Here is a 27,049-nt window from a genome sequence, read left to right as displayed (position 1 = left end):
ATACAATGTCTAATTTGGTGTTAGTCTCATCCAGTGTAATTTTTATCTAAGACATTATAGTTTTCAAATATAGAAATTCAGTGTCCATCTTTTGAAAAAATATATTCCATGTCTCTACATAACATGTCCAAACTTTCCTTTAACTTCTTAAACATATGCAATATGTATAACTAGTTTAATATCCTTGAATTCCCAGCTTCATCTCTTTAATTTAGGAGGACCATTGGGCTGCGCTAGGTTTCCCCTCTTTGCATGGTGGCCTAGAAACTCTCTCCAGACAGAAGTCTGGGGCAGTTGTAGGGCTCGCCTAATTTGTTTCCCATTTCTCAGGGATGACTGTTCTTCATTGCCTGATGTTCAGTATGTTGAAACCATTGTTTTACTTATTGTCTCTGTTTTTTTTTAAATTGAAGTATAGTTGATTTACAATATTGTGTTAGTTTTAGGTGTACAGCAAAGTGATTCAGTTTGTGTGTGTGTATATATTTCAGATTATTTTCCGTTATAGGTTATTTCAAGATGTTGAATATAATTCCTTGCGCTATACAGAAAGTCCTTGTTGCTTATCTGTTTCACGTATGGCTGTTTGTAACTGTTAATCCCATACTCCTAATTTATCCCTCCCCCCTCCCTTTCCCCAACAACCGTAAGTTTGTTTCCTATGTCTGTGAATTTGTTTCTGTTTCGTATATAGACTCATTTGTATTATTTTTTTGGATTCTAAATATACATGATATTATATAATATTTGACTTATTTCACTAAGTATAATATTCTCTGGGTCCATCCATCTTGCTGCAAATGGCAGTATTTCATTCTGTTTTATGGCTGAGTAATATTCCATTGTGTTGATGGGCACTTGGGTTGTTTCCATGGCTTGGCTGTTGCAAATAGTGCTGCTATGAACATTGGGGTGCATGTAGCTTTTTGAATTAGGGCTTTCGTCTTTTATGAATATGTACCAAGGAGTGGGATTGCTGGATCATATGGTAGCTCTGTTAGTTTAAGGAAGCTCCATACTGTTTCCCATAGTGGCTGTATCAATTTACATTCCCACCAACAGTGTAGGAGGGTTCCCTTTTCTCCACGCCCTCTCCAGCATTTATTGTTTGTAGACTTTTTGGTGATGGCCCTTCTGACCAGTGTGAGGTGATGCTGGATGTGGTTTTGATTTGCATTTCTGTAATAATTAGCAATGTCAAGCATCTTTTCATGTGCCTGTTGGCCATCTGTGTGCCTTCTTTGGAAAAATGTCTATTTAGGTCTACATATTCTTTCTGTTCTTTTAGTTATTTTCAGTGACAGGATAAGTCCCTTTTACTCTGTATTGACCTGAATCAGAAGTGCCAGTATTATATTTGAAAGGAACAAATTTGTATTTTATTTTTATTTATTTATTTTTGCATATATTTTTTTTTAGGTTTTTTAAAAAATATTTATTTATTTAATTTATTTTTTTGGTTGCGTCAGGTCTTAGTTGCGGCATACAGGGTCTTTGTTGAGGTGTGCAGGATCTTTTGTTGCAGTGTGTGGGCTTCTCTAGTTGTGGCGTGTGGGTTTTCTCTCTCTAGTTGTGGTGCTTGGGCTCCAGGGCACATGGGCTCTGTAATTGTGGCACAGTGGGCTCTAGTTGAGATACACTAGCTCAGTAGTTGTGGCGTGCGGGCTTAGTTACCCCACGGCATGTGGGATCTTAGTTCCTGGAGCAGGGATCGAACCTGCTTCCCCTGCATAGTAAGGCGGATTCTTTACCACTGGACCACCAGGGAAGTCCCACAAATCTGTATTTTTAAAAATGCATTTTATGTTAGACTTTACTATTCCATTAAATACTCTTTCCCCCCATTACTGCCAATTGCTGAAACTTCATGCTGTTTTTGTTTAATCCATTTCTTATTCCCCAACTAATTTAGCTGTTAAAATAAAAACAGACTCCCCCAACTAAAATTAAAAAATGAAACGAAGAAAAAAATCCAGATTTTGAAAGTACATGTTGTTGAGTTAAAAGTTAGTAAAACCTCTTTGGTTTTTATTGTTAAGAGGAGTTGCTGCAGGGGGCAGTGAGTTGAAACCCAAGGTAATTTAGTCAGAGATATGTTAAAGGAAGAACACCTTTTTCATAAGTGTTATATTCCCAGTTTCGTAATAAGTATTTTGCTTAGATATTTATAGTTTATATTTTGTGTTCCAGATAATCAAGCAAAACAAAGATGAGCTTCATCTGTGGACTGCAGTTTGCTGCTAGAAACTGTGTTTTCTTCCGATTTAATTTACTGACCAGCTGGAGAAAATGTAACACACAAGCTGTAACCTCACTGGACTGTCATCAAGTGAAAATTAACAATATAGTAAATAAGTCTCTGGGCCTGGGAGTAAATCAGGGTGATAGATGGACATTTTTGCCTGAAAACGTTCATTTCTGTAGGACTTTTAATAACAAAAGAACAGGCTTCCTCTTGAGCACCAGAAGTAAGGAAACTTGGATGATTCCCCAAAAATGTACTGCGTGGAATAACTCTTTCTCAAGACAGCTACTGATGAAAGACGTTCTAGTAGTTCCTGCGCTTTCAGTGGTGCATCCTCTAAACTGTTTACCCACAAGAGACATCAGGAGTTTCCATACTTCTCCACGGTTTCAAGCTGCTCCGGTTCCTCTCTTGTTGATGATTCTTAAACCAGTGCAGAAGCTACTGGCTATCATTGTGGGCAGGTAAAATGCCCTTTAAAATATAAACTCTTATATTAGAAAGTATCTGTAAAACTCACTTTTAAAGAAAACTTGATAGATTTCCTACCCATAATTAGCTCAGAATTCAGTTTCTAAACAGTTGGTTCTACTCAGTTTTTTTATGTATGCCTTAATAATCTTAAAATCATCTATTGCATATTATAGTACAGAAATGTGATCTTTAAAAATTATTGTTGTATATTTTATATAGACACTATTTAAAAGGTCTTATATTTATGATTACAAGAATCAGAAATGTTTGTTACAACTCACGTATAAGAACTGTACTGACAAGCATTCCTTTTTAGTTCATGGAATTTGAGACAATGGAGCATGAAACTGAAGAACTTTGCTTACTTAAGAAAGGGCTCATTCCTAGCCACGTTAACTCTTAATTAGTATTTTTTATTTATTTATTTTTCTATTCTGTTTCCGACAAATCTTTATTTTCTTTGTGATCCTTTATAATACTTAATGTTTTTTTTCAGCTAAGTAATACTTCATATTTAATTTAAAACTCCCCCTCATAATTCTGTTTTCTCTTATTTGCTCCATGAAGATTGAAGAAAGGTAAAGTTAAGTATTGTCTCATTATAAACTTTTCTTATGTTTGATAACTATGAAGTGCCTTCTAGCCTTCTTACTTCCATACTAACCAACCCAGTTTTCTTTTTATCAAAAATCAAGGACCTGTACTCTGTAATTTATTGTGTTCTTTATGACTAGGCTTTGGCACTCAGAAAATATTCAGCTAATTTAGCTCTCGATTTAAGTAACGACTATCAAAGAAAGCCAGAGCTAGACAATAGTTAAAGAAGTAAAAACAGATTTTATTCAGAACTTCTGCAGTAGGAGAAAACTTCTTCTGCATAGAACCAGAGTCAGCTCTGAATACACCATGGGCTATGTGGGCAGGGCGGGGGTTGGTAGATGGAAAACTACAGAGAGGAAACATCAGGAGCAAGGGGGGATTCCACCCGAACTGACCTACTAGAGTTATTGCTGAAGGCAGGTGAGGGTGATCAGATATCACCTGGGGGATGATGAATGGTAAGGACAGATTGGGTATTGTGATGCGATATGGAGGATGAGGGATTCTGACTTAATTGACCTAGCAGGATTCTTGCTAAAATTGGACAATGCAGAGATGAACACAGTAGTCCAAAAGACAAGGCCTATTTGAAAAAGAGTTCAGGGGAGTCTGAGTAGAGTTCAGGGTAGGAGAGAATCTTTGTCACAACTCAGCCCAAGTTCTTGGGCCAATAACTCTTTTTCATCCTTTTAAATTATTTATTTATTTTTAACCTTTTGTTGATATTACTGTTGTAAATCACCTAAAATTTTATTTTAGGATATGTTTTCATACATTTTAAATGATAATGTCATAAACTTTTAAATTGGAAATAAGTATACTTCATAGTTTGATCTGAATCTTTTTAGGTTGAAACACTTTAAAGGCATTTTAGGTGTGTCACTTAACAAGATTAAGATAACTCAAAGAAGTTATTTTATAAAATAAATTTTGTCAAGAGAATGATGTATATATTTTAAATTCTTGTTGTAATTTCACAGATGAACTCATAGGGAAAAAGTTCTGTTCCAGCGCTGAAAACATTACTGGTTGTCAAAATGTCCATGAACCCTAATAAGCAGCAGAGAGTCTATTGTTGCCTGGTAGAATTGGACCTCCCCAGATGTTATCTATAAAATCTCTCATTTCCGTATTTACAGTGCTTATGCTCTTTTTATTACCTCTCCTTTGTCATGTTCTTGAGGGGTTAGTAGAGTTTCTGCTACTGAGCGATATTAGTTTCTAAAATCAGTGCTGAGATAGTTTCCCTTGTACCTTACTGAAGTACTGGCACATTGTGTCAGATGTCTGACGAGCGTTGGGGGCAGTGGTGGTTAAAGGTATAGATTTGTTGTACCATAACGCCTTCAGATGTTTATCTGGGCAATTCATCCCTATTATATTGCCTTCCTTGCCTCATTTTCCTCTTATTAACTCTACAACCTTGTATAAATTGTTTAACTTCTCTTAAGTCTCAATTTTCTCTTCTGTAACAGGATTATTATGAAGATTAAATGAGGTGATATACGTATAGCATTAGAAGAGTACCTTGAATGTGCTGAACAGTCAATAAATGTTAATGGTAGTTATAGTAAAACAGCTTCTCATTTAGCGTTTACCTTTAAAATAACTGAAGAAAATTCAAATGAGCATTAGAATTTTTAACTATAGCTCCATATAATTGATTACATTTTCATCATTTAGCTAAGAATTTTTAAAAATTGAAAAAAAAATCTATACAGAAAAATATAAAAATTCGAGTACTTGATGACAGAATTTTAGCATAAGCATTACGTTTTGGTGATATGTACTGATTCTATTATCAGAACTTTGAATTTTTCTTTTTGCTCCAGGGGCATAAGGAAATGGTGGCAGGCACTTCCTCCTAACAAGAAGGAACTATTTAAAGAAAGTGTAAGGAAGAATAAATGGAAGTTATTCCTTGGTTTGAGTAGTTTTGGATTGCTTTTTGTATTATTTTATTTTACACACCTGGAAGTGAGTCCAGTCACAGGAAGGAGCAAGCTTCTATTGCTGGGGAAAGAACATTTCAGACTTTTATCAGAACTGGAATATGAAGCAGTAAGTAGAAAGAATTGTTTTTAACTACATTGCTTGATGTAATACTCAAAGGAGGAAGGTTTCTTAAATATGAAAGATGCACTAGTTTTTAATTTAATCTCCGATAGCAAATTAGCATTTTTTCCAAAAGGCCTCAGACCTTTCATGCTTAGTATTCCTACTGCCTACATTGCCTTTCCTTGTATCACCCAGCTAACTCCTGTTCATCACATGTCACCTTAAATGTCACTTTCTTAGGAAAGCCTTCCTTGATTATCCTGACTGGGTTAGGCAGGGTGGCTACGTTAGGCTCTAGGGCGTATCCTTCATACAGACTGCGTTATGAATTAGTCATTTGTAGCTATGCTCTGTGCTTGGCTATATTGGGGCTAGGTCTCCTACTTTTCTCTTTGCATACTGTCCTTTTCTTTTAAAACACTTATCGTGAGGGTAACACCATAATTATTTGCGTAATTATTTATCTGTTGATCTGTCTCCCTTTCTAGACTAGCTCCAGGGGGTCAGAGACCCTGTCTATTCTGTTTATCATTTCATCTTAAGTACTGGCACAGTGTACAAGGTAGTGCTTAGTATATATTTTTTGAATAAATAGATCTGTAATTTGAATTTTTGTACCTTGAAAATAAAGTAGAATAAGATATTCTCTCCCCCTCCCACACGTCAATTTTGGCTTTTATTATATTTTTTGAATGCAAAATAAAGTTGGAATTCAGAAGTCTTAACCTCCTTGGAAAGTATAGTCACTCAAGTAGTTAAACATTTTATACTACTAGTGAGTTCCTTGAGGACGGATCATCTTTCTATCTCTCGTGCTTGGCACATAAACAGTATAGACAAACCTCATCTTATTGTTCTTTGCTTTATTACACTTTGCAGATGTTGCATTTTTAAAAATTGGAGGTTTGTGGCAACCCTGTGTCAAGCAAGTCTATCGGCGCCATTTTTCCAACAGCATTTGCTTACTTCGTATCTCTAGGTCACTTTTCGGTAATTCTTGCAATATTTCAAGCCTTTTCATTATTATTACATTTGTTAGGCAAAAAAGATTATGACTTGCTCAAGGCTTAGATGATGGTTAGCATTTTTTAGCTATAAGGTGTTCTTTAAGGTATGTACATTGTTTTTTTTAGGCATAATGCTGTTGCACACGACATGCACTGGGAAACCAAAAATTCCTGTGACTCACTTTACTAAGATATTCACTTTGTGGTGAATATCTCGTTAAAGATATCGAGAACTGGAATTGAACCCACAGTGTCTCTGAGGTCGCCTGTATATGCTCAATTAATATTTGTGGAATTTATAACCTCACTTGACAGCTTTGTCATGGTTAGATTTTTATTTCAATTGAGCTTCTGAGTTTGTTAATGGAAAGTTACCATAAAAAAGGAAATAACAATGGTTTTTCACTAAAAAGATTGTTCTTAATAAAGATAGGACCAATCTCTTCTATACAGTTTATACAGAGATTTGAGATGTTTCTTAGAATAGTCTAGTTAGAAGCAAGTTTGAGGAAAGTGTTCTGTTAAGATTGAGAAAGGCCTAGTGTTAAATTAGTGTTATCTTCTACCATTTATATCACTAAGAAGCTTTAAAAAATTATATACATGTATATATATTTTTTTCTTATTTTTTAGCCTACAAATGTAATACCTGTTTGTTATGAAAATTCAAACACATGCTCTTATGGGATTATTATAAAGTACTGTAATTACATATAATTTTGTTTGTTGTATCTACTTCAGTGTTTTTCTTTGTTTCAGACAGTTTACACTGGTGACTTGTGCTTTTAAAAAATGCTATATAAAGACTTTCAAATTCATATTCTATAAAATCATGTTTTTAATGCATCTCAAGGAGGAAGGTTACGGACTTCTTGATTCATATATGAAAGAAATTATACATTTTATGGAAATTTAATATTTTAAGAACATCCTCACTTTTCGAAGTACACTTGAAAGAGTCTCATGAATATAGCCTCAGAAAAAGTGTCTTCATATGGTGGTTAGTCTTAATTAGCATAATATAGAGAAAATGATATGCCCATTAGTTCTAAAAGTTTAGTAATTTCAGTCTATCTGGCTAAAGCACTTTAAAATTAATGAAGTGTCCTTTTTTGGCAGAAGTTTAGCTTTCTTAATAAGTATAGGGTGTTTTTCTATTCAGTATGTTATGAAAGTAATTTTCTTTTGTATTTTACTTTCTTATATGAAATCTTTCTGTTCTCTATGCAATGTTTTGTTTTCTAAAATATTTAGGAAGTTAGAAATAATATTTAAGCATTTTATTTGTTTATAGGCTAATAGAAAAGATGAGTGAATTTTTATTTCAACCAATTTATCTGAAAAATCTTAGTTATTAGAATTTATTCTCTTTGTGAGAAACCAGATTGCCTTTGCATAAATAATTCAAATTTGAAATTTTTTGAGTATTTAATATGTGCATATTTTTACATATTTAGAAATTGAAGTGTTCAACAGTAAGTGCCATATAGCACTCCTTAAAGCAACATAAACATTTTGTAGAGCTAGCACTCTCTTAGAGACTACTTTTCTTTTTAATCTTTCAGTGGATGGAAGAATTTAAAAATGATATGCTAACTGAGAAAGACACCCGATACATGGCTGTTAAAGAAGTGGTTCATCATTTAATTGAATGCAATAAAGATATTCCAGGGATCTCTGAGATCAATTGGATAATTCACGTGGTTGATTCCCCAGATATAAATGCCTTTGTGCTTCCAGTACGTAAATGTTACCCAGCCTAATTTTTAATTGTTAAATTTAACGTCCTTGTTTTTTCTGTTGTTCTAATTCCTTACATTATTTTCATTATGGTGCAGAACGGACAAGTGTTTATCTTCACTGGGCTTTTAAATAGTGTGACTGATATTCATCAGCTGTCCTTCCTTCTGGGCCATGAAATAGCACATGCAATACTTGAACATGCCGTAAGTACCTAAAATGAATGTTCAGTTGTTGAAACGCTCCTTTGAAATTAGCAAGTTAAATCTTTTAGAAAACTGAATCTTTTCAGTTATTTTTTATGATGGAATTTTAGTTTTTAATAATTGACTTATTCTGTTACCTGAGAAAGTATGATTGGCTAATTTTGAGAATTTTTATCATCTTTAGTGTTTGATACTGAATAATTAGTGTTTCTGTTAAATACTATTTTTATCATCTGTCTTTTTTGCTAAGAAGTGATTATTCTCAACCTGTAATTATTTCAAATTAGATTTTAAACTTTCCATAATTATTAACATACTTAGAATCTAGTCAGCAAATCAACTGTAGGAAAGTGATATTACTATTCAAGTGGTAAATGTTTTCTTACTTTTTTATTCATTCTCAGAGGATAGCTTAGAGCATCTTTGAAAATGTCTAGAATGATATGCCATGTATAATTAATGCAGAGTAGTAATAATGATACCTTGCCATTTTACAGTTTACTGAGTTTTTTAATACCTTCTCATTCATAATTTTAATACTATCCTCATGAGGTAGGTATTTAATATCCCTATATTACAGGGGTCCTCAAACCCCGGGCCGTCGACTGGTACTGGGCTGCACAGCAGGAGGTGAGCGGCAGGCAGATGAGCGAAGCTTCATCTGCCGCTCCCCATCGCTCGCATTACCCCCTGAACCATCCCCCCACCCTGTCCGTGGAAAAATTGTTTTTCATGAAACCGGTCCCTGGTGCCAAAAAGGTTGGGGACTGCTGCTATATTATATACGAGGTCTCTAATGTTTAAAAACATGACTAACGTGACAAACTGGCGGAATTGGAACTTTAATCAAGGTTTTCTGTTTGCAAGTCTGGCACTGCTTCCTCTTCCCACAGTTACCTGGCTGTTGGCAGCACTTTTCTCATAGATCATAGAATTCAGGTAGATTTATATACCCTTGTGAATATACATCTGTTTGACTTGGTGTGAATCTAGAAAAATAATATATTTGTTTACTCATATTTTTATTTTTATTCATTAAAAATTGTGCCTGGCTCACTTGTTTACATGATTAGAGAGAGGTGTATTTTTTAATTGAAAACACAAAGGTAAATAGTGGAAGGATTGTGAATATATCAGAAATGCAAGTGGAAATGATAATGTTATTAATCCCTCTAAATGTCATCTCAAATTCTGTCTTTTCCTTAGAGTATCAATAAGATGAGGTGGGCCAAAGTTGTGCTATTCTAGAGCGCAAATAGTAATTATCTCTTTTATTTCTTCTGAGTTACAGGAAAATAGAAAAAAATTTCTTCCTTAAACGGATACATACAAGAATAAATCTAAGCAGTTGAGATACGTTATATCTTTCTAGAAATGGCTTTATAACTGCAAAATCAATCAATTTGGGCCATTTTTAGTTTTTAAAAGGTGTTCATTTCAGCACATTAATTTTTCTGGCATCTGGGTCAGTGCCTTGTTCAGCATAATGTTGTCATCTCTATCGGTGCAAGAGCAATAATTAGACGAGACATAAAAAGCAAATGGTCTTAAAAATAGGAAATAGTTATTAATATTTCTTTGTTAGAGGTCTTAGACACTGTCAATACTATGTTTTCTCTTTTAGGAGTCTCCATTTTATGTTGTTTTCATTATTTCACAAATACAAATTTAAAAAAATTTTTAGTTTTCTAAGATTATGTAATAACAATTATATTCTTTAATAATTAATTACAAGGATTTTCTCTTCTATAATGACTTCATCATTTAGTGCTAAAATAATTCCATAATTGTTTTTCATGAGTCTTATAATGAAGCAAAGAATGCTTTGTGAAGGCAGATTATATTCAGAAGTATTCTAGGCGATTATTTTTAGTTGTTAGCCATGTTTCATACATTCAAGTGATGATTCCTATATTATCAGTATCAGCACTACAATAACATTTATTCAGCAACTTTAGTGAGGAACAATGAACAGTCCAGTGCAGTAAACTTATATTTAGATATTACTACTCCAAACAACTATTTTAAGTAAAACATTTTTTGGTTACTGCTATAAGTAAATACAAAAAATCATATAACTAAATTTCCTGGTGGGAAATAACAGGCTGATGAAGTTGCAGACTTGCATGACTCTTCACATATTAGGTCATGAAGTCAAAAGACTTTTATTTAAAAAATAAATTTCTAATATTTTCCTGAATTGTTCCTTGTTTTAACTGCTTCATATGTTAGGTAGTGTTTGGTCTCTGTCTAAAAGTATAAGCATAATAAACATATTTATTTGATTTTTTAAAAAGATTTAGTGACTGTATTAGAAACTATAACTTCCTGGGTTTGGTTCCTTGTTCTTTTACTAATTGCTTTTTGAATTTGGGCAACTCTTTTAATCTCTCTTCATCTTAGTTTATCTATAAAATAGGGAACAATTGTACCTATTTTACAAGATTATTATGCTTGTTAATATAAGACACTGTAGGTTAATGAACCTGTCATTGTATCTGAATGGTGGTAGTGGCTCAAGTAGATATTAGTTGAATGAATAAATGAATGCATAAGTATGTACACAAGAGATGGGAAAAACAGACTGGGAAAGGATAAAGCACACAGAAGAAAACGAATTTGCAGTCTTACGTGGTGAAGTTCAGTTAAACACATGTAATTATTTAATGTGATTACACACGATGAACTAGAAAATGTTAGCATGTACTATCTGAATTTATTAAGTGTAATTTTCATTATTTTGATTTTTCTCAGGCAGAAAAGGCTAGCTTGGTTCATTTCCTGGATTTCCTAGGTCTGATTTTTCTCACAATGATTTGGGCCATTTGTCCTCGAGATAGTTTGGCACTTTTGGGCCAGTGGATTCAGTCTAAATTGCAGGAGGTAAGTCTGAAACAATAAGTTGAATTTGCAATGGCCTGTGGTGAGGACATTTTACTGTAAAGGAAAAAGTACCAGAAATGTTTTCATACCTTATGAGTCTTGCCACGAAAAACGGGTGCTAATTTTTGGCGTCTTACGTCTTCTTATTTTTAGGGGATATTCTTTTTTTATTTTTTATTTATTGTTTCTGGCTGCATTGGGTCTTCGTTGCTGTGCACAGGCTTTTCTCTGGTTGCGGCGAGTGGAGGCTACCCTTCATTGCGGTGCGTGGGCTTCTCATTGTGGTGGCTTCTCTTGTTGTGGACTACGGGCTCTAGGCGCGCGGGCTTCAGTAGTTGTGGCTCGCGGGCTCTAGAGTGCAGTCTCAGTAGTTGTGGCGCACGGGCTTAGCTGCTCCGCGGCACGTGGGATCTTCCCGGACCAGGGCTTGAACCCATGTCCCCTGAATTGGCAGGCAGATTGTTAACCACTGCTCCACCAGGGAAGCCCTTAGGGGATATTCTTAATAGTGAGCATTCAAATTAGAAAATATTACATCTCTTTTATGATGGAGATAGATGGATTAGAAGGGCTTGGCAACTTTTGGCTAGCTTTTTTTTTTTTTGCATAGTTATTGTTCTTACAGAGAGAAACCCAGTCACAACCCTTTCTTTCCTTCTGTTGCTTTACCTTCAGACGTTCCCCTTTTGTCTCCTAGTAACAGTGGTGTACTCACTGGATGACTCTCCCTTCCCCCAAATATTTGCATTTTAATGGGGAACTCTTAAAACCTGTAAACTTTTATGGGCACAGGGTTTGCAGAAGCTGCTTGACTACCCTCATCTCCTCACTCCCAGTTAAATTAATGTTGCCTGGAAAATACTGAAAGGACAGTCTTAATAGGTGTTTGTTAACTTCTGTTTTTAGTACTTATGCATAATGATAGTCATCTGATAAAATTTTTTGAGTCCTCCATCTTGTTCAAAACAGTACACTACTGAAAGGAGGTCTTGCAATCTTAATATCTGCTTTGTTTAACTATGATTAGCTATTTTATTTTATGTCTTTCATCAGATATTTCTTCTTGTCCTGGGAGGTTTGGTTATTTAGGAACAATCTGTTATTTGTTTATTCAGTGATTTGTGGAGCACCCATCAGAGTGCCATCTGGGTGCTGTTTGAATCCAATGTGTAAAATTCTTTGAGACAAATTGCTTTAGAAATTGAATAACTAAGTCTTTTATTCAGTGTTAGCATATCATTTGGTTTCATTTATATTGAAATAAAGGTTCTTAAACGGAAAAAGAAAGAATGGTTATTGCTTAGATTATAGAATCTCATATTTTGAATTTTATCTTTATCATTGATGTGCTGGGAAGTCAGAGAAGGTAATGTAGTTTTCCCCCCATTTATCAATAAATAACTTTTTCTGTAATGGAATCAGGAGATTAAGTCATAAGAAAGATAACTGGAAGCTGTTTCTCCCTTGAAATACTTGATGATCCTGCTATTTGAGTATAATTCTTTAATAATTAAACTGAAAACGAAGTAAGGATTACTTCTGTTTGAACTCTTTTTCCCTAAATCAGGACCCCCTCCCAGTAATTTTGGTGACAAGGAAATATTTCTTTCTCTGGAAGCTTGCTCATTGTCATTGGAGAGCAGAGGGGAATGCTGATAGTGAAGTTCTTGAGGGGGAATTGCTGACATTTTTTTGTCAGAGAAAGGAAGAGAGGAAGGAAGAAGTAGGGGGCCCTCACTTAACTGTCTGGGTACAATGTAGCAGCCCTCATAGAGCGCTACCAGGTAGGGTTTTGAGAGCTATTAATAATGATTATAGTAGCTAACATTTATTGAGTACTTACTGTATTGTAGGCACTAGGATAAACACTGTAGATTAATTTTGTACAGGGGTTAAGAATACAGGCTCTGATCAGATGGATCTGTGTTTGAATTTAATCTCTATTAGACCTAAATTTTATAGAACTTCAGCAGGTTACTTCACTTATTATAGGTTTCAGTTTCTTTATCTGTAAGTTTGGATAATAGTAGTGGCTAACTCAAACATTATTGCGGGTTTAATTATACATTTAAAGCAGCATTTCTCAATATAGGCACTATTGACATTTTGAATTGACAAAGAATTGACAAGATAATTCTTTGTTGTGGGGAATTGTCCTCTGCATTGCAGAATGTTCAGTGGCTTCTACACGTCTAGATGCCTCTACACATCTGGCCTCTACCCACTAGATGCCAGTAGCACTCCCCCCTCTCTTCCCAGCCCCAGTTGTGACAATCAAAAATATCTCCAGACATTTCCAAATGTCCCTGAGGGACAATATCACGTCCAGTTGAGAACCATTGATTGAAAGCATTTAGCACAGTACCTGGTACCAAGTAAGGACTCAACAAATGGGAGTTATTATTATTAATTATTATTTGCTCATTTTATTCTCTCTGCAACTCTAGGAGTTTGGTACTGTTACTGCTCCATTTTACATATGATGCTATTGGGCTTAGAGGCCTTAAAAAGTTAGCCCAGAACTAATAGTTAATACACATCAGCATTTGGGCTTGAACACGTTTCTTTCCTTTTAAAGCCAATGTTTTTAATTGGTTATACTACCGGCAGATTCGTTGGGACACCTGCAGACTGCTTATGGAAAGTGCAGACACTATATAATATAGTTCAGCAACCTAAAACAGACATGATCGAGAAGGAAGCAAGTCATATCTAATGGTCATATACAATGGATTAGATTGATTTTACTATTTCTAGCCATTACTGACATGCAGCTACCTCTGAAAAATTGCTTCCCCAATTAATAGCTCTTCTCTCAAAAATCCTGCCTATTGATCCATCTTCTACAAAGTTTTAGTACTTACTGAAAATTAGTATTTAACTGGAAAGCATTCACATAAATACAAGTGATTAGGAAAATTACAGTTATAATATCTATTTGTATTCTTTTATTGGAGTTGGAAGAAAAGTTCATTTTCCTAACTAATCGATACTTGGCAAACAAAGAGGAAATTAAGATAATATGTCAAAGAAAGACCGTTCTGCTATATGGTTAATTTTCTAACTGAAATAAATCCTCTAGTAGTGTCACTGGCTATTATATAGCTATAGTTTTTCAATTTTCTTTTAAAACTGCAAGATCACAATGTTCCTTCGTCATATTAAAAATCCTGCATCAATAAGCTTTCTTAGGGAATCCTCTACATAGTAAGTAGAGATTATAATTGGAAAAATACAAGTCCACTGTATGATACTGTGGATTCTCCAAAAGTTTGCAGGCATGGTTTTTTCCTATTCTTTCCATGTTTTAAAAATATTAATCTCTGGGCATCCCTGGTGGCGCGGTGGTTGAGAGTCTGCCTGCCGATGCAGGGGACACGGGTTCGTGCCCCGGTCCGGGAAGATCCCACATGCCGCGGAGCGGCTGGGCCCGTGAGCCATGGCCGCTGAGCCTGCGCGTCTGGAGCCTGTGCTCCGCAACGGGAGAGGCCACAATGGTGAGAGGCCCGCATACCGCAAAAAAAAAAAAAAAAAAAAAAAAAATCTCTGATGGAGGAAATAAAGGCTGCACTTTGTTTTATACCATGGTGTTCTTTAAATGTTTATCATGAAGAGCATAAAAGCTATATCCTACGTACTTCATGAAATTAATTTTTAAAATCTCATTTTTTGCTCCTTTTGTTATGAAATAGCCTTAATGGAACTTTTCTTTCTTATTTCTTCTTAGTTTATGTTTGATAGACCATATAGTAGAACACTGGAGGCTGAAGCTGACAAAATTGGACTACAACTTGCTGCAAAGGTAAAATATTTAGTAGTTGAGAATACACAGTGTCCTTCACATAGTAAAAGATAAATGTGTGTCATCTTAATGAGGTTTGGCATGGGCATAGAATGAAGGTTGGGCTATATATAATTTTTCATTAATACCTTTTTAAGTCTGTGCCCTCTTTGCTATCTTTATTTTATTCCTTTCCCTTAGTTTGCTGATCTAAGGAGGCTTTTTGAGTAAGTAAGATGATGTGTAGCTGTTTTTCCCCACTTGGAGAAAGGTTTACCTTACTGTAGCTGTATTCCTGGCTAAGCAACCTGAATTTTCACCATTTAAATAAACGATAGAAGAGCAGGCTTATTACTCTGTATCTTTCAGACTATTTTTGTTGCAGCAGATGGCTTCTTTTTGCTAGCCACAGAGAGCAGCTCTGGGCCTTTACTCTGGTTTACGTTGGCTTTGTTCATATCTACCTAACAGGGCACTTCATGCCTGGCTGCTGTTTTTAATCACCTGTGATAACTGCATATTATTAGTAGGATTTAGCATTAAAAGTAAAACTGTATTTTTAAAAATGAATGAAAACAGTGCCACTTCACATATTAAATTCAAATTGTATTTGATTCTTTGTTGAGTTTTCAGTAGTTATTAAAAGTCCTAACTATTGAAAATTACTATTATCTGAATTTCTCATTATGAGTTTTGTGGATTTAATTTCATAAATCAAGATATTAGTCATTCACAAAAGCAGTGTTCTTTGAATGTTACATAAGTAGAATTAAGTGAATTATCAGACTGCATAGATTAAGAGGTTCCCAAATGATGGGCCACAGATTGGCTCTATCAAGAATTTCCTAATTTTAATGTACTACAGTCTGAAATTTTCCCTCTAGGTAAGTGCATTCTGTGTTCTGATTAAGAAATCTTTGCTTTTTTCAGTAAATTGTTCCTGTTTTATTTCCAAGAAGTTTTATTGTTTTATTAAATATAAGGAGGAGGTCAAGATAATTTTTTTCTCATGTGGATATCTAATAGACTCAGCACTATTTATTGAAGAGTTTATCTTTTCTCCACTATACTTCAGTGTCTCTTTGTCATTTATGTGGGAGGCTATATGTAAGTCTGTTTCTGGACTCCCTGTTGTATTCCATTGGCCTGTTATTTGTCTTTGAGCCAATACCACATTGTCATTGTAGCTGTGTAATAAGTCTCGATATCTGATATCTTGATGTCTTGATTTCTGTCCTCCAATGTTGTTCTGCAATATTGACTTGCCTATTCTTGGTCCTTTGCTTTTTCATATAAATTTCAGAATCAGCTTGTTAAATCACATACCTGTACAAAACCATGCCTGGGATTTTGATGGGAATTGTGTGCCTCAAATATAGATCAATATGGGGACAGCTGACTAGTGTCAACAGTATTGAGTCTTCCAATCCATGGATGGTGTATTTGTCCATTTGTTTAGATGTTCTTTAATTTCTTTCAGTGATGCTTTGAAATTTTTTTGTGTGTGTAGGACTTATACATCTTTTGTTAGATTTATTGCTTAGTGTTTGACATTTTTGATGTTATAAACAATGTCATTGAAAAAACAAATTTGCCTATATATAGAAATACAGTTTGTTTTTATCATTGACTTTGTATCCAGCAACCTTATTAAATAAATTCACTTAATTCTAATAGTGTGTAGATTCTTTTAGATTTTTACATATACATAGTTATGTTGTCTGGGAATAATAACAGCTTTATTGCTTCCTTTCCATTCTGTATACTTCCTTTTTTTTTTTTTTACCTAATTGCAATGGCCAGAAACTTCAGCACAGTGTTGATGGTGGACACCTTTGTTTCTTCATGATCTTAGTGGAAAAGTATTCAATATTTCACCATTAATTCTGATGTTTGTTGTAAGCTTTTTTAAAACCTGACTTTTGTCAGATAAGAGTTTCCCGTCTATTTCTAATATGCTAAGAGATTTTTAAAAATTATGAATATTAAGTTTTTCAAATGGCTTTTCTGCACTTATTGATGATTTTATAGTTTTTCTCCTTTAATCTGTTAATGTGGCAAATTACAATAATTTTTTTTGTTTAAAAAATGACAATTTTTTATTTTTGAAATAGACCAATTTTGTCAATTATATTAACCTTTTAATGTATTGCTGGAGTTGGTCTGCTAATGTTTAGTTTAGAATGTTTCTGTGTTCATAGGAGGTAGTAGCTTGGAATTTTCTTGTAATGTCTTGTCAGGTTTTGGTATCAACATTATGCTGGTCTCATAAAATGCGTTGGGTGGTGTTCCTTCTTGTTTGTAAGAGTTTGTGTAAGAATAGTGATATTTATTTTTTCAATGTTTGGATAAAGCCATATGGGCCTACACATTTCTTTGTGGAAGGGTATTTAATTATGGATTCAATAGATGTGTAACTACTCTTTAATAGATGTAAAACTATTCAGATTTTTATATCAGTTTTCATAAGTTTTGTTTTTCTAGGAACTTAGGTTTTGTTTAAACTTTCAGTATTATTGGTATAAAGTTGTTTTGATATACTCTTCTTATATCTTTAATGTCTCAAGGATTCCTGCATTCTACAGATATAGTTTTAAAATGTCCCCTTTGTTCCTAGTATTGGTGATACATGCTTTGTCTCTTTGCTAGATTTTATTACATTCATTAATCTTTTCAAAAAGGTGTTTTGGCTTTGCTTATTTTCTCTATTCTATGTTTGTTTTCTATTGTTTCAGTTACTGTTGTTATCTTTATTATTTCCTTCTGCTTTGAGCTTTATCTGCTGTTCTTCCTGACTTCTTTAGATAGATACTTAAGTCATTGATTTGTCATTTTCTTTTCTAATGTATACATTTATGCCTAGCCGTTTTCTTTTCAGAATATCTCGTCATATTGCAAGTGTTGATATGTTTTTGTTTTTTTCAGTTTAAAATATATTCTTGTTTTCATTGTAATTTCTTCTTTGACCCATGGGTCGTTTAGAAGTATATTCCTTAGTTTCTAAACATTTGTTGGTTTCCTTAGTTTCTAAACATTCCTTGATTTCTAAACATTTACCTTTTGTTTTTGATGTCTAGCTTAATTACAGTCTGATGGGAGAATATACTGAATGGTGAATTCTTTAAAATTTGTTCAGTTTTGCTTTATGGCTCAGCATGTTACCAAGTTTGTTAAAAAGGTATGCACTTGAAAGTGGATTCTGCCATTGTGGATGCAGTGTTCTACGTATGTCCATTTTGTCAAGTTTGTTAAATCTGTTGTTTCAGATCATCTATATCCTTGCTGAATTTTTTTCTCTGCTTTTTTTTTTTCTAGTTACCAAGAGAGGTTAGTCTCTCGTGATTCTGAATTTTTCTGTTTTTCCTTTTAGTCCTATTAATTTTTACTTTTTATGTTTTAATACTATTTTTAGCATACTCATATAGGATTGTTAGAGTTTACTGGTAGCTTGATCCTTTTATCAATATGTAATCCCTCTTGGGCTCTAGTAATGCTTCTCGCCTGCAGTTCTCTTTTTCCTTTATTAGTATTGTCGTGACAGCTTTCTTTTGGTTAGTGCTTGCCTGTCATATCTTACTCCATTCTTTTATTTTCAAGTTTTCTGTGTTCTTATGTGTGTGCCTCTTATAAGTAACACATAGTTGTTTTCTCGTCCTTGCTGTATTTTGGATGTTTTTAGTCTGTTTATATTTTTAATTTGTATTTCTTAATGACTAATGCTGTGGAGGATATGTTTATGTGTGTACTGGCCATTCATGTACCTTCTTTTGTTAACTGTCTTTTTAGATATTTTACTCAGTTTTAAATTGAGTTGTCTTCTTATTCTTACATTGTAAGAGTTCTTTATACATATGCTGGATATAAGTCCTTTGTCAAATATTTGTGCAAATATTTTCTCTTATTCTGTGACTTGCTTTATTTTTTTATAGTGTGTTTTGAACAATAAAAGTTTAAAATTTTTATGAAATCTAATTTTTCCACTTTGTGTTTAATTTACTCTTTCTCTAGTTTTATAATGTAGGTGCTTAGATCATTGGTTTAGACTTTCTTCTTATTTAGAATAGCATTTAAAGCTCTAAATTTCCCACTCTGCATTGTTTTAGCTAGACACAGATTTTGATATGTTGTATTTTTATTTTCAGTTACACAGATTTTGATATGTTGTATTTTTATTTTCAGTTAAGTCAGAATATTTTCTAAAATTTCCATTGTGATTTCTTCTTTCATCCATGTGTTGTTCAGCAGTGAGTCATTTAATATCCAGGTATTTGGAGTTTGTCTAAACGTTTATTTCTACTTAATTATTTCATGGTCAGAGAATATACTCTGTGAGAATTTAATTTTTTCAACTCTGTTGGGACTTGTTTTATGGTATATCATTTGGTCTATTTTGGTGACTGTTCCATCACTTGAAAAAATGTGTATTCAGTATTTGCTGAGTGTATACTCTATAAATATCAATTAAGTTAAGGTAGTTTATATAGAGTCATTAAATCTTCTATACCTTCTGATTTTTTGTCTACTTGCTGTTGAGTAAGGAGTTTTGAAATCTTTAACCGTGACTGTGGATTTGTCTATTTTTTCTTTCAGTTCTGTTAGTTTCTGCTTCCTGAATTTTGAAGCTCTCTATTAGGTGCATACACATGTGGGATTATTTTATCCTCTTATTGAACTGGTTGATTATTGTGAAGTATTTTTTTATTTGTCTCTAGCGATACTCTGAAGTATTTTTTGTTTGGCATTAATTTTTTTAAATTTATTTTTTATTGAAGTATGGTTGAATTACAATGTTGTGTTAATTACTGCCGTACAGCAGTGACTCAGTTATAGATATATATGCATTCTTCTCCATATTCTTTTTTTTTTTTTAATTTATTTGGTTGTGCTGTCTCTTAGTTGTGACCTGCAGGCTCCTTATTTGCGGCACATGGGCTACTTAGTTGTGGCATGCGAACTCTTAGTTGTGGCATGCATGTGGGATCTACTTCCCTGACCAGAGATCGAACCCAGGCCCCCTGCATTGGCAACGTGCAGTCTTAACCACTGCACCACCAGGGAAGTCCCTTATTTTTCATGTTCTTTTCCATTATGGTTTATCACAGGATATTGAATATAGTTCCCTGTGCTACACAGTAGGACCCTGTTGTTTATCCATTCTGTACATACCAATTTGCATCTGCTAATCCCAAACTCACAATCCCTCTCCCACCTCCCTCCCCCTTGGCAACCACTAGTCTAATCTCTATGTCCCTTTTTCTGTTTCTGTTTCATAGATAGGTTTGTGTCGCATTTTAGATTCCACATATAAGTGAAATCATATGGTATTTGTCTTTCTCTTTCTGACTTACTTCACTTAGTATGATAACCTCTAGTTGCATTCATGTTGCTGCAAATGGCATTATTTCATTCTTTTTTATGGCTGAGTACTATTCCATTGTATATATATACCACCTCTTCTTTATCCAGTCATCTGTCAATGGACATTTAGGTTGTTTCCATGTCTTGGCTATTGTGAATAGTGCTGCTATGAACATAGGGGTGCATGTATGTTTTTGAATTATAGTTTTGTCTAGATATATGCCCCAATCGAAAAATGCTCAGAAGACCTAAAGAGACATTTCTCCAAAGAAGACATACAGATGGCCAATAGGCACATGAGAAGATGCTCAACATTGCTAATTATTAGAGAAATACAAATCAAAACTAGAGTGAGGTACCACCTCACGCTGGTCAGAATGGCCATTGTTAAAAAGTCTACAAATAATAAATGCTGGAGAGGGTGTGGAGAAAAAGGAACCCTCCTACACTGTTGGTGGGAATGTAAGTTGGTGCAGCCAGTGTGGAAAACAGTATTGAGGTTCCTCAGAAAACTAAAAATAGAATTACCATATGATTCAGCAATCCTACTCCTGGGCATATATCCTGGAATTAATTTTGTTTGACATTATTTTGCTTGACATTAATATAGACCCTCCAGCTTTCTTAGGTGTTATTGTTCACTTGGAATATCTTTTTCTGCCCATTTGTTTTCGAACTCTTTCAGTTTTTGTATTTAAAATGCATCTCTTACAGATGGCATAAACTAGGTTCTTGCGTTTTTGTTGTTTGACAATCTATGCCTTTAGTTTGAAGTGTATAGTCAATTTATATTTAATGTAATTATTGATATGCTTGTATTTAGGTCTGCCATACTGCTATTTCTTTTATCTGTTTTTTTGGTTGCTCTGTTCCTCCTTTTATTCCTTCTTTGAGTTAATCATACTTTTTAGTATATCTTCTTCATTGGCTTTTTAGATATAACACTTTGCATTATTTTTAATGGTTCCTTGTGGGATTACAATATGCATCTTTAACCTTTGAAATCTACTTCAGGTTTTTTTTTTTTTTTATACAGCAGGTTCTTATTAGTCATCAATTTTATACACATCAGTGAATACATGTCAATCCCAATTGCCCAATTCATCACACCACCCGACCCCCTGCGGCTTTCCCCCCTTGGTGTCCATACATTTGTTCTCTACATCTGTGTCTCAGTTTCTGCCCTGCAAACCGGTTCATCTGTACTGTTTTTCTGGTTCCACATATATGTGTTAATATACGATATTTGTTTTTCTCTTTCTGACTTACTTCACTCTGTATAACAGTCTCTAGATCCATCAACGTCTCAACAAATGACCCAATTTTGTTCCTTTTTATGGCTGAGTAATATTCCATTGTATATATGTACCACATCTTCTTTATGCATTCTTCTGTCGATGGGCATTTAGGTTGCTTCCATGACCTGGCTATTGTAAATAGTGCTGTAGTGAACATTGGGGTGCATGTGTCTTTTTGAATGTGGTTTCTCTGGGTATATGCCCAGTAGTGGGATTGCTGGATCATATGGTAATTCTATTTTTAGTTTTTTAAGGAACCTGCATACCGTTCTCCATAGTGGCTGTATCAGTTTACATTCCCACCAACAGTGCAAGAGGGTTCCCTTTTCTCCACATCCTTTCCAGCATTTGTTTGTAGATTTCCTGATGAAGCCCATTCTAACTGCTGTGAGGTTATACCTCGTTGTAGTTTTGATTTGCATTTCTCTAATAATTAGTGATATTGAGCAGCTTTTCATGTGATTATTGGCCATCTGTATGTCTTCTTTGGAGAAATGTCTATTTAGGTCTTCTGCCCATTTTTGTATTGGGTTGTTCGTTCTTTTAATATTGAGCTGCATGAGCTGTTCATATATTTTGGAGATTAATCCTTTGTCCATTGATTCATTTGCAAATATTTTCTCCTATTCTGAGGGTTGTCTTTTCATCTTGTTTATGGTTTCCTTTGCTGTGCAAAAGCTTTGAAGTTTCATTAGGTCCCATTCATTTATTTTTATTTCTATTACTCTAGGAGGTGGATCAAAAAAGATCTTGCTGTAATTTATGTCAGAGTGTACTTCCTTTGTTTTCCTCTAAGTTTTATAGTGTCCAGTCTTACATTTAGGTCCCTAATCCATTTTGAGTTTATTTCTGTGTATAGGGAGTGTTCTAATTTCATTCTTTTACATGTAGCTGTCCAGTTTTCCCAGTACCACTTATTGAAGAGACTTTCTTTTCTCCATTGTATATCCTTGCATTGTATCCTTGCATTGTATATCCTTGCATGTGTATCCTTGCATTGTATATCCTTACATTGTATCCTTGCATTGTATATCCTTGCATGTGTATCCTTGCATTGTATATCCTTACATTTAGGTCCCTAATCCATTTTGAGTTTATTTCTGTGTATAGGGAGTGTTCTAATTTCATTCTTTTACATGTAGCTGTCCAGTTTTCCCAGTACCACTTATTGAAGAGACTTTCTTTTCTCCATTGTATATCCTTGCCTCCTTTGTCATAGATTAGTTGACCATAGGTGCGTGGGTTTACCTCTGGGCTTTCTATCTTGTTCCATTGATCTGTGTTTCTATTTTTGTTCCAGTACCATATTGTCTTGATTCCTGTAGCTTTGTATTATAGTCTGAAGTCAGGGAGTCTGATTCCTTCAGTTCCATTTTTTTCCCTCAAAAATGCTTGGGCTATTTGGGGTCTTTTGTGTCTCCATACAAATTTTAAGATTTTCTTTTTCTAGTTCCGTAAAAAAATGCCATTGGTAATTTGATAGGGATTGCATTGAATCTGTAGAATGCTTTGGGTAGTATAGTCATTTTCACAATATTGATTCTTCCAGTCCAAGAACATGGTATATCTCTCCATCTGTTGGTATCATCTTTAATTTCTTTCATCAGTGTCTTATAGTTTTCTGCATACAGGTCTTTTGTCTCCCTAGGTAGGTTTATTCCTAGGTATTTTATTCTTTTTGTTGCAATGATAAATGGGAGTGTTTCCTTAATTTCTGTTTCACATTTTTCATCATTAGTGTATAGGAATGCAAGAGATTTCTGTGCATTAATTTTGTATCCTGCAACTTTACCAAATTCATTGATTAGCTCTAGTAGTTTTCTGGTGTCATTTTTAGGATTCTCTGTGTATAGTATCATGTCGTCTGCAAACAGTGACCGTTTCACTTCTTCTTTTCCAATTTGTATTCCTTTTATTTCTTTTTCTTCTCTGATTGCTGAGACTAAGACTTCCAAAACTATGTTGAATAATAGCGGTGAGAGTGGACATCCATGTCTTGTTCCTGATCTTAGATGAAATGCTTTCAGTTTTTCACCATTGATAATGATGTTTGCTGTGGGTTTGTCATATATGGCCTTTATTAGTTGAGGTAGGTTCCCTCTATGCCCACTTTCTGGAGAGTTTTTATCATAAATGGGTGTTGAATTTTGTCAAAAGCTTTTTCTGAATTTATTGAGATGATCGTATGGTTTTTATTCTTCAGTTGTTAATATGGTGTATCACATTGATTGATTTGTGTATATTGAAGAATCCTTGCATTCCTGGCATAAATCCCACTTGATCATGGTATATGATCCTTTAAATGTGTTGTTGGATTCTGCTTGCTAGTGTTTTGTTGAGGATTTTGCATCTATATTCATCAGTGATCTTGGCCTGTAATTTTCCTTTTTTGTAGTATCTTTGTCTTGTTTTGGTATCAGGGTGATGGTGGCCTCATAGAATGGGTTTGGGAGTGTTCCTTCCTCTGCAATTTTTTGGGAGAGTTTTAGAAGGATGGGTGTTAGTTCTTCTGTAAATGTTTGATAGAATTCACCTGTGAAGCCATCTGGTTCTGGACTTTTGTTTGTTGGAAGATTTTTAATCACAGTTTCAATTTCATTACTTGTGATTGGTCTGTTCATATTTTCTATTTCTTCCTGGTTCAGTCTTGGAAGGTTATACCTTTCTAAGAATTTGTCAATTTCTTCCAGTTTGTCCATTTTATTGGCATAGAGTTGCTTGTAGTAGTCTCTTAGGATGCTTTGTATTTCTGCGGTGTCTGTTGTAAGTTCTCCTTTTTCATTTCTAATTTTATTGATTTGAGTCCTCTCCCTTTTTCTTGATGAGTCTGGCTAATGGTTTATCAATTTTATTTATCTTCTCAAGGAACCAGCTTTTAGTTTTATTGATCTTTGCCACTGTTTTCTTTGTTTCTATTTCATTTATTTCTGCTCTGATCTTTATGATTTCTTTCCTTCTGCTAACTTTGGGTTTTGTTTGTTCTTCTTTCTCTAGTTCCTTTAGGTGTAAGGTTAGATTGTTTATTTGAGATTTTTCTTGTTTCTTGAGGTAGGCTTGTATAGCTGTAAACTTCCCTCTTAGAACTGCTTTTCCTGCATCACATAGGTTTTGGATCATCGTGTTTTCATTGTCATCTGTCTCTAGGTATTTTTTGATTTCCTCCTTGATTTCCTCAGTGATCTCTTGGTTATTTAGTAACATATTGTTTAGCCTCCATGTGTTTGTGTTTTTTACATTTTTTCCCCTGTAATTGATTTCTAATCTCATAGCATTGTGGTTAGAAAAGATGCTTGATATGATTTCAATTTTCTTAAATTTACTGAGGCTTGATTTGTGACCCAAGATGTGATCTATCCTGGAGAATGTCTGTGCGAACTTGAGAAGAAAGTGTAATCTGCTGTTTTTGGATGGAATGTCCTATAAGTATCGCTTAAATCTATGTGGTCTATTGTGTCATTTAAAGCTACTGTTTCCGTATTTATTTTCACTTTGGATGATCTGTCCATTGGTGTAAGTGAGGTGTTAACGTCCCCCACTCTTATTGTGTTACTGTCGATTTCCTCTTTTACAGCTGTTAGCAGTTGCTTTATGTATTGAGGTGCTCCTATGTTGGGTGCATATATATTTATAATTGTTATATCTTCTTCTTGGATTGAACCCTTGATCATTATGTAGTGTCCTTCCTTGTCTCTTGTAACATTCTTTATTTTAAAGTCTATTTTATCTGATATGAATATTTCTACTCCTGCTTTCTTTTGATTTCCATTTGCATGGAATATCTTTTTCCATCCCCTCATTTTCAGTCTGTATGTGTCCCTGGGTCTGAAGTGGGTCTCTTGTACACAGCATATATAGGGGTCTTGTTTTTGTATCCATTCAGTGAGCCTGTGTCTTTTGGTTGGTTCATTTAATCCGTTCATATTTAAGGTAATTGTTGGTATGTATGTTCCTGTGACTATTTTCTTAATTGTTTTGGGTTTGTTTTTGTAGGTCCTTTTCTTGTCTTGTGTTTCCCACTTAGAGAAGTTCCTTTTGCATTTGTTGTAGAGCTGGTTCGGTGGTGCTGAATTCTCTTAGCTTTTGCTTGTCTGTAAAGCTTTTGATTTCTCCATCGAATCTGAGTGAGATCCTTGTTGGGTAGAGTAATCTTGGTTATAGGTTCTTCCCTTTCATCACTTTAAGCATATCATGCCACTCGCTTCTGGCTTGTAGAGTTTCTGCTGAGAAATCAGCTGTTAACCTTATGGGAGTTCCCTTGTATGTTATTTGTCATTTTTCCCTTGCTGCTTTCAATAATTTTTCTTTGTCTTTAATTTTTGCCAATTTGATTGCTATGTGTCCCAGCGTGTTTCTTCTAGGGTTTATCCTGTATGGGACTCACTGCGCTTCCTGGACTTGGGTGGCTATTTCCTTTCCCATGTTACGGAAGTTTTCGACTATAATCTCTTCAAATATTTTCTCGGGTCCTTTTCTCTCTCTCTTCTCCTTCTGGGACCCCTATAATGCGAATGTTGTTGCATTTAATGTTGTCCCAGAGGTCTCTTAGCTGTCTTCATTTCTTTTCTTTCTTTTTTCTTTATTCTGTTCCGCAGCAGTGAATTCCACCATTCTGTCTTTCATGTCACTTATCCCTTCTTCTGCCTCAGTTATTCTGCTATTGATTCCTTCTAGTGTATTTTTCATTTCAGTTATTGTATTGTTCATCTCTGTTTGTTTTTTCTTTAATTCTTCTAGGTCTTTGTTAAACATTTCTTGCATCTTCTCGATCTTTGTCTCCGTTCTTTTTCGGAGGTCCTGGGTCATCTTCACTATCATTATTCTGAATTCTTTTTCTGGAAGATTGCCTATCTCCACTTCATTTAGTTGATTTTCTGGGGTTTTATCTTCTTCCTTCATCTGGTACATAGCCATCTACCTTTTCATCTTGTCTGTCTTTCTGTGAATGTGGTTTTTGTTCCACAGGCTTCAGGATTGTAGTTCTTCTTGCTTCTGCTGTCTGCCCTCTCTCTACTTCAGGTTGATAGTGAGTAATTTCTGGCAAAATGTACAAACTTTGCAATAGTGTATTTGTCAGTCATCATGTATTTAAGCCAAGATGTAGTTCACCCTTCATGTTGTTTTCTTGATTCTGAGGATTTCCTCTTAATTTCCATTTGTGCTACTCGCTTCCAGTTTTTTGTTGTTGTTGTTGTTGTTGTTGTATGCGGACCTCTCACTGCTGTGGCCTCTCCCGTTGTGGAGCACAAGCTCCGGACGCGCAGGCTCAGCGGCCATGGCTCACGGGCCCAGTCGCTCCATGAACCCGTGTCCCCTGCATGGTCAGGTGGACACTCAACCACTGCGCCACCAGGGAAGCCCTCGCTTCCAGTTTTGTTAATGACTTGAAGCCCATAAGGCTT

At 34.7% G+C, this 27,049-nt stretch overlaps 1 protein-coding gene across 3 annotated transcripts in view; it reads left to right on the top strand.

The window, feature by feature from the left end:
• OMA1 (OMA1 zinc metallopeptidase) overlaps positions 1-27,049 on the top strand; it is a 74,016-nt gene that overhangs the window by 4,178 nt on the left and 42,789 nt on the right. For all 3 annotated transcript variants that reach the window (XM_060005489.1, XM_060005470.1, XM_060005480.1), the window contains exons 2-7: positions 2,191-2,709; positions 5,152-5,380; positions 7,950-8,123; positions 8,223-8,330; positions 11,085-11,213; positions 14,941-15,015. In XM_060005489.1, the coding sequence (XP_059861472.1) occupies positions 2,210-2,709; positions 5,152-5,380; positions 7,950-8,123; positions 8,223-8,330; positions 11,085-11,213; positions 14,941-15,015 (1,215 nt within the window). In that variant the 5' untranslated portion in view covers positions 2,191-2,209. The remainder of the gene's footprint in view (positions 1-2,190; positions 2,710-5,151; positions 5,381-7,949; positions 8,124-8,222; positions 8,331-11,084; positions 11,214-14,940; positions 15,016-27,049) is intronic.

This window comes from Delphinus delphis, chromosome 1 (genome assembly GCF_949987515.2).
Source record: "Delphinus delphis chromosome 1, mDelDel1.2, whole genome shotgun sequence".
NCBI classification, from domain to species: domain Eukaryota; kingdom Metazoa; phylum Chordata; class Mammalia; order Artiodactyla; family Delphinidae; genus Delphinus; species Delphinus delphis.
The sequence above is the reverse complement of the archived record's forward strand: the minus strand, read 5'-3'. Positions and strand labels throughout refer to the sequence as shown.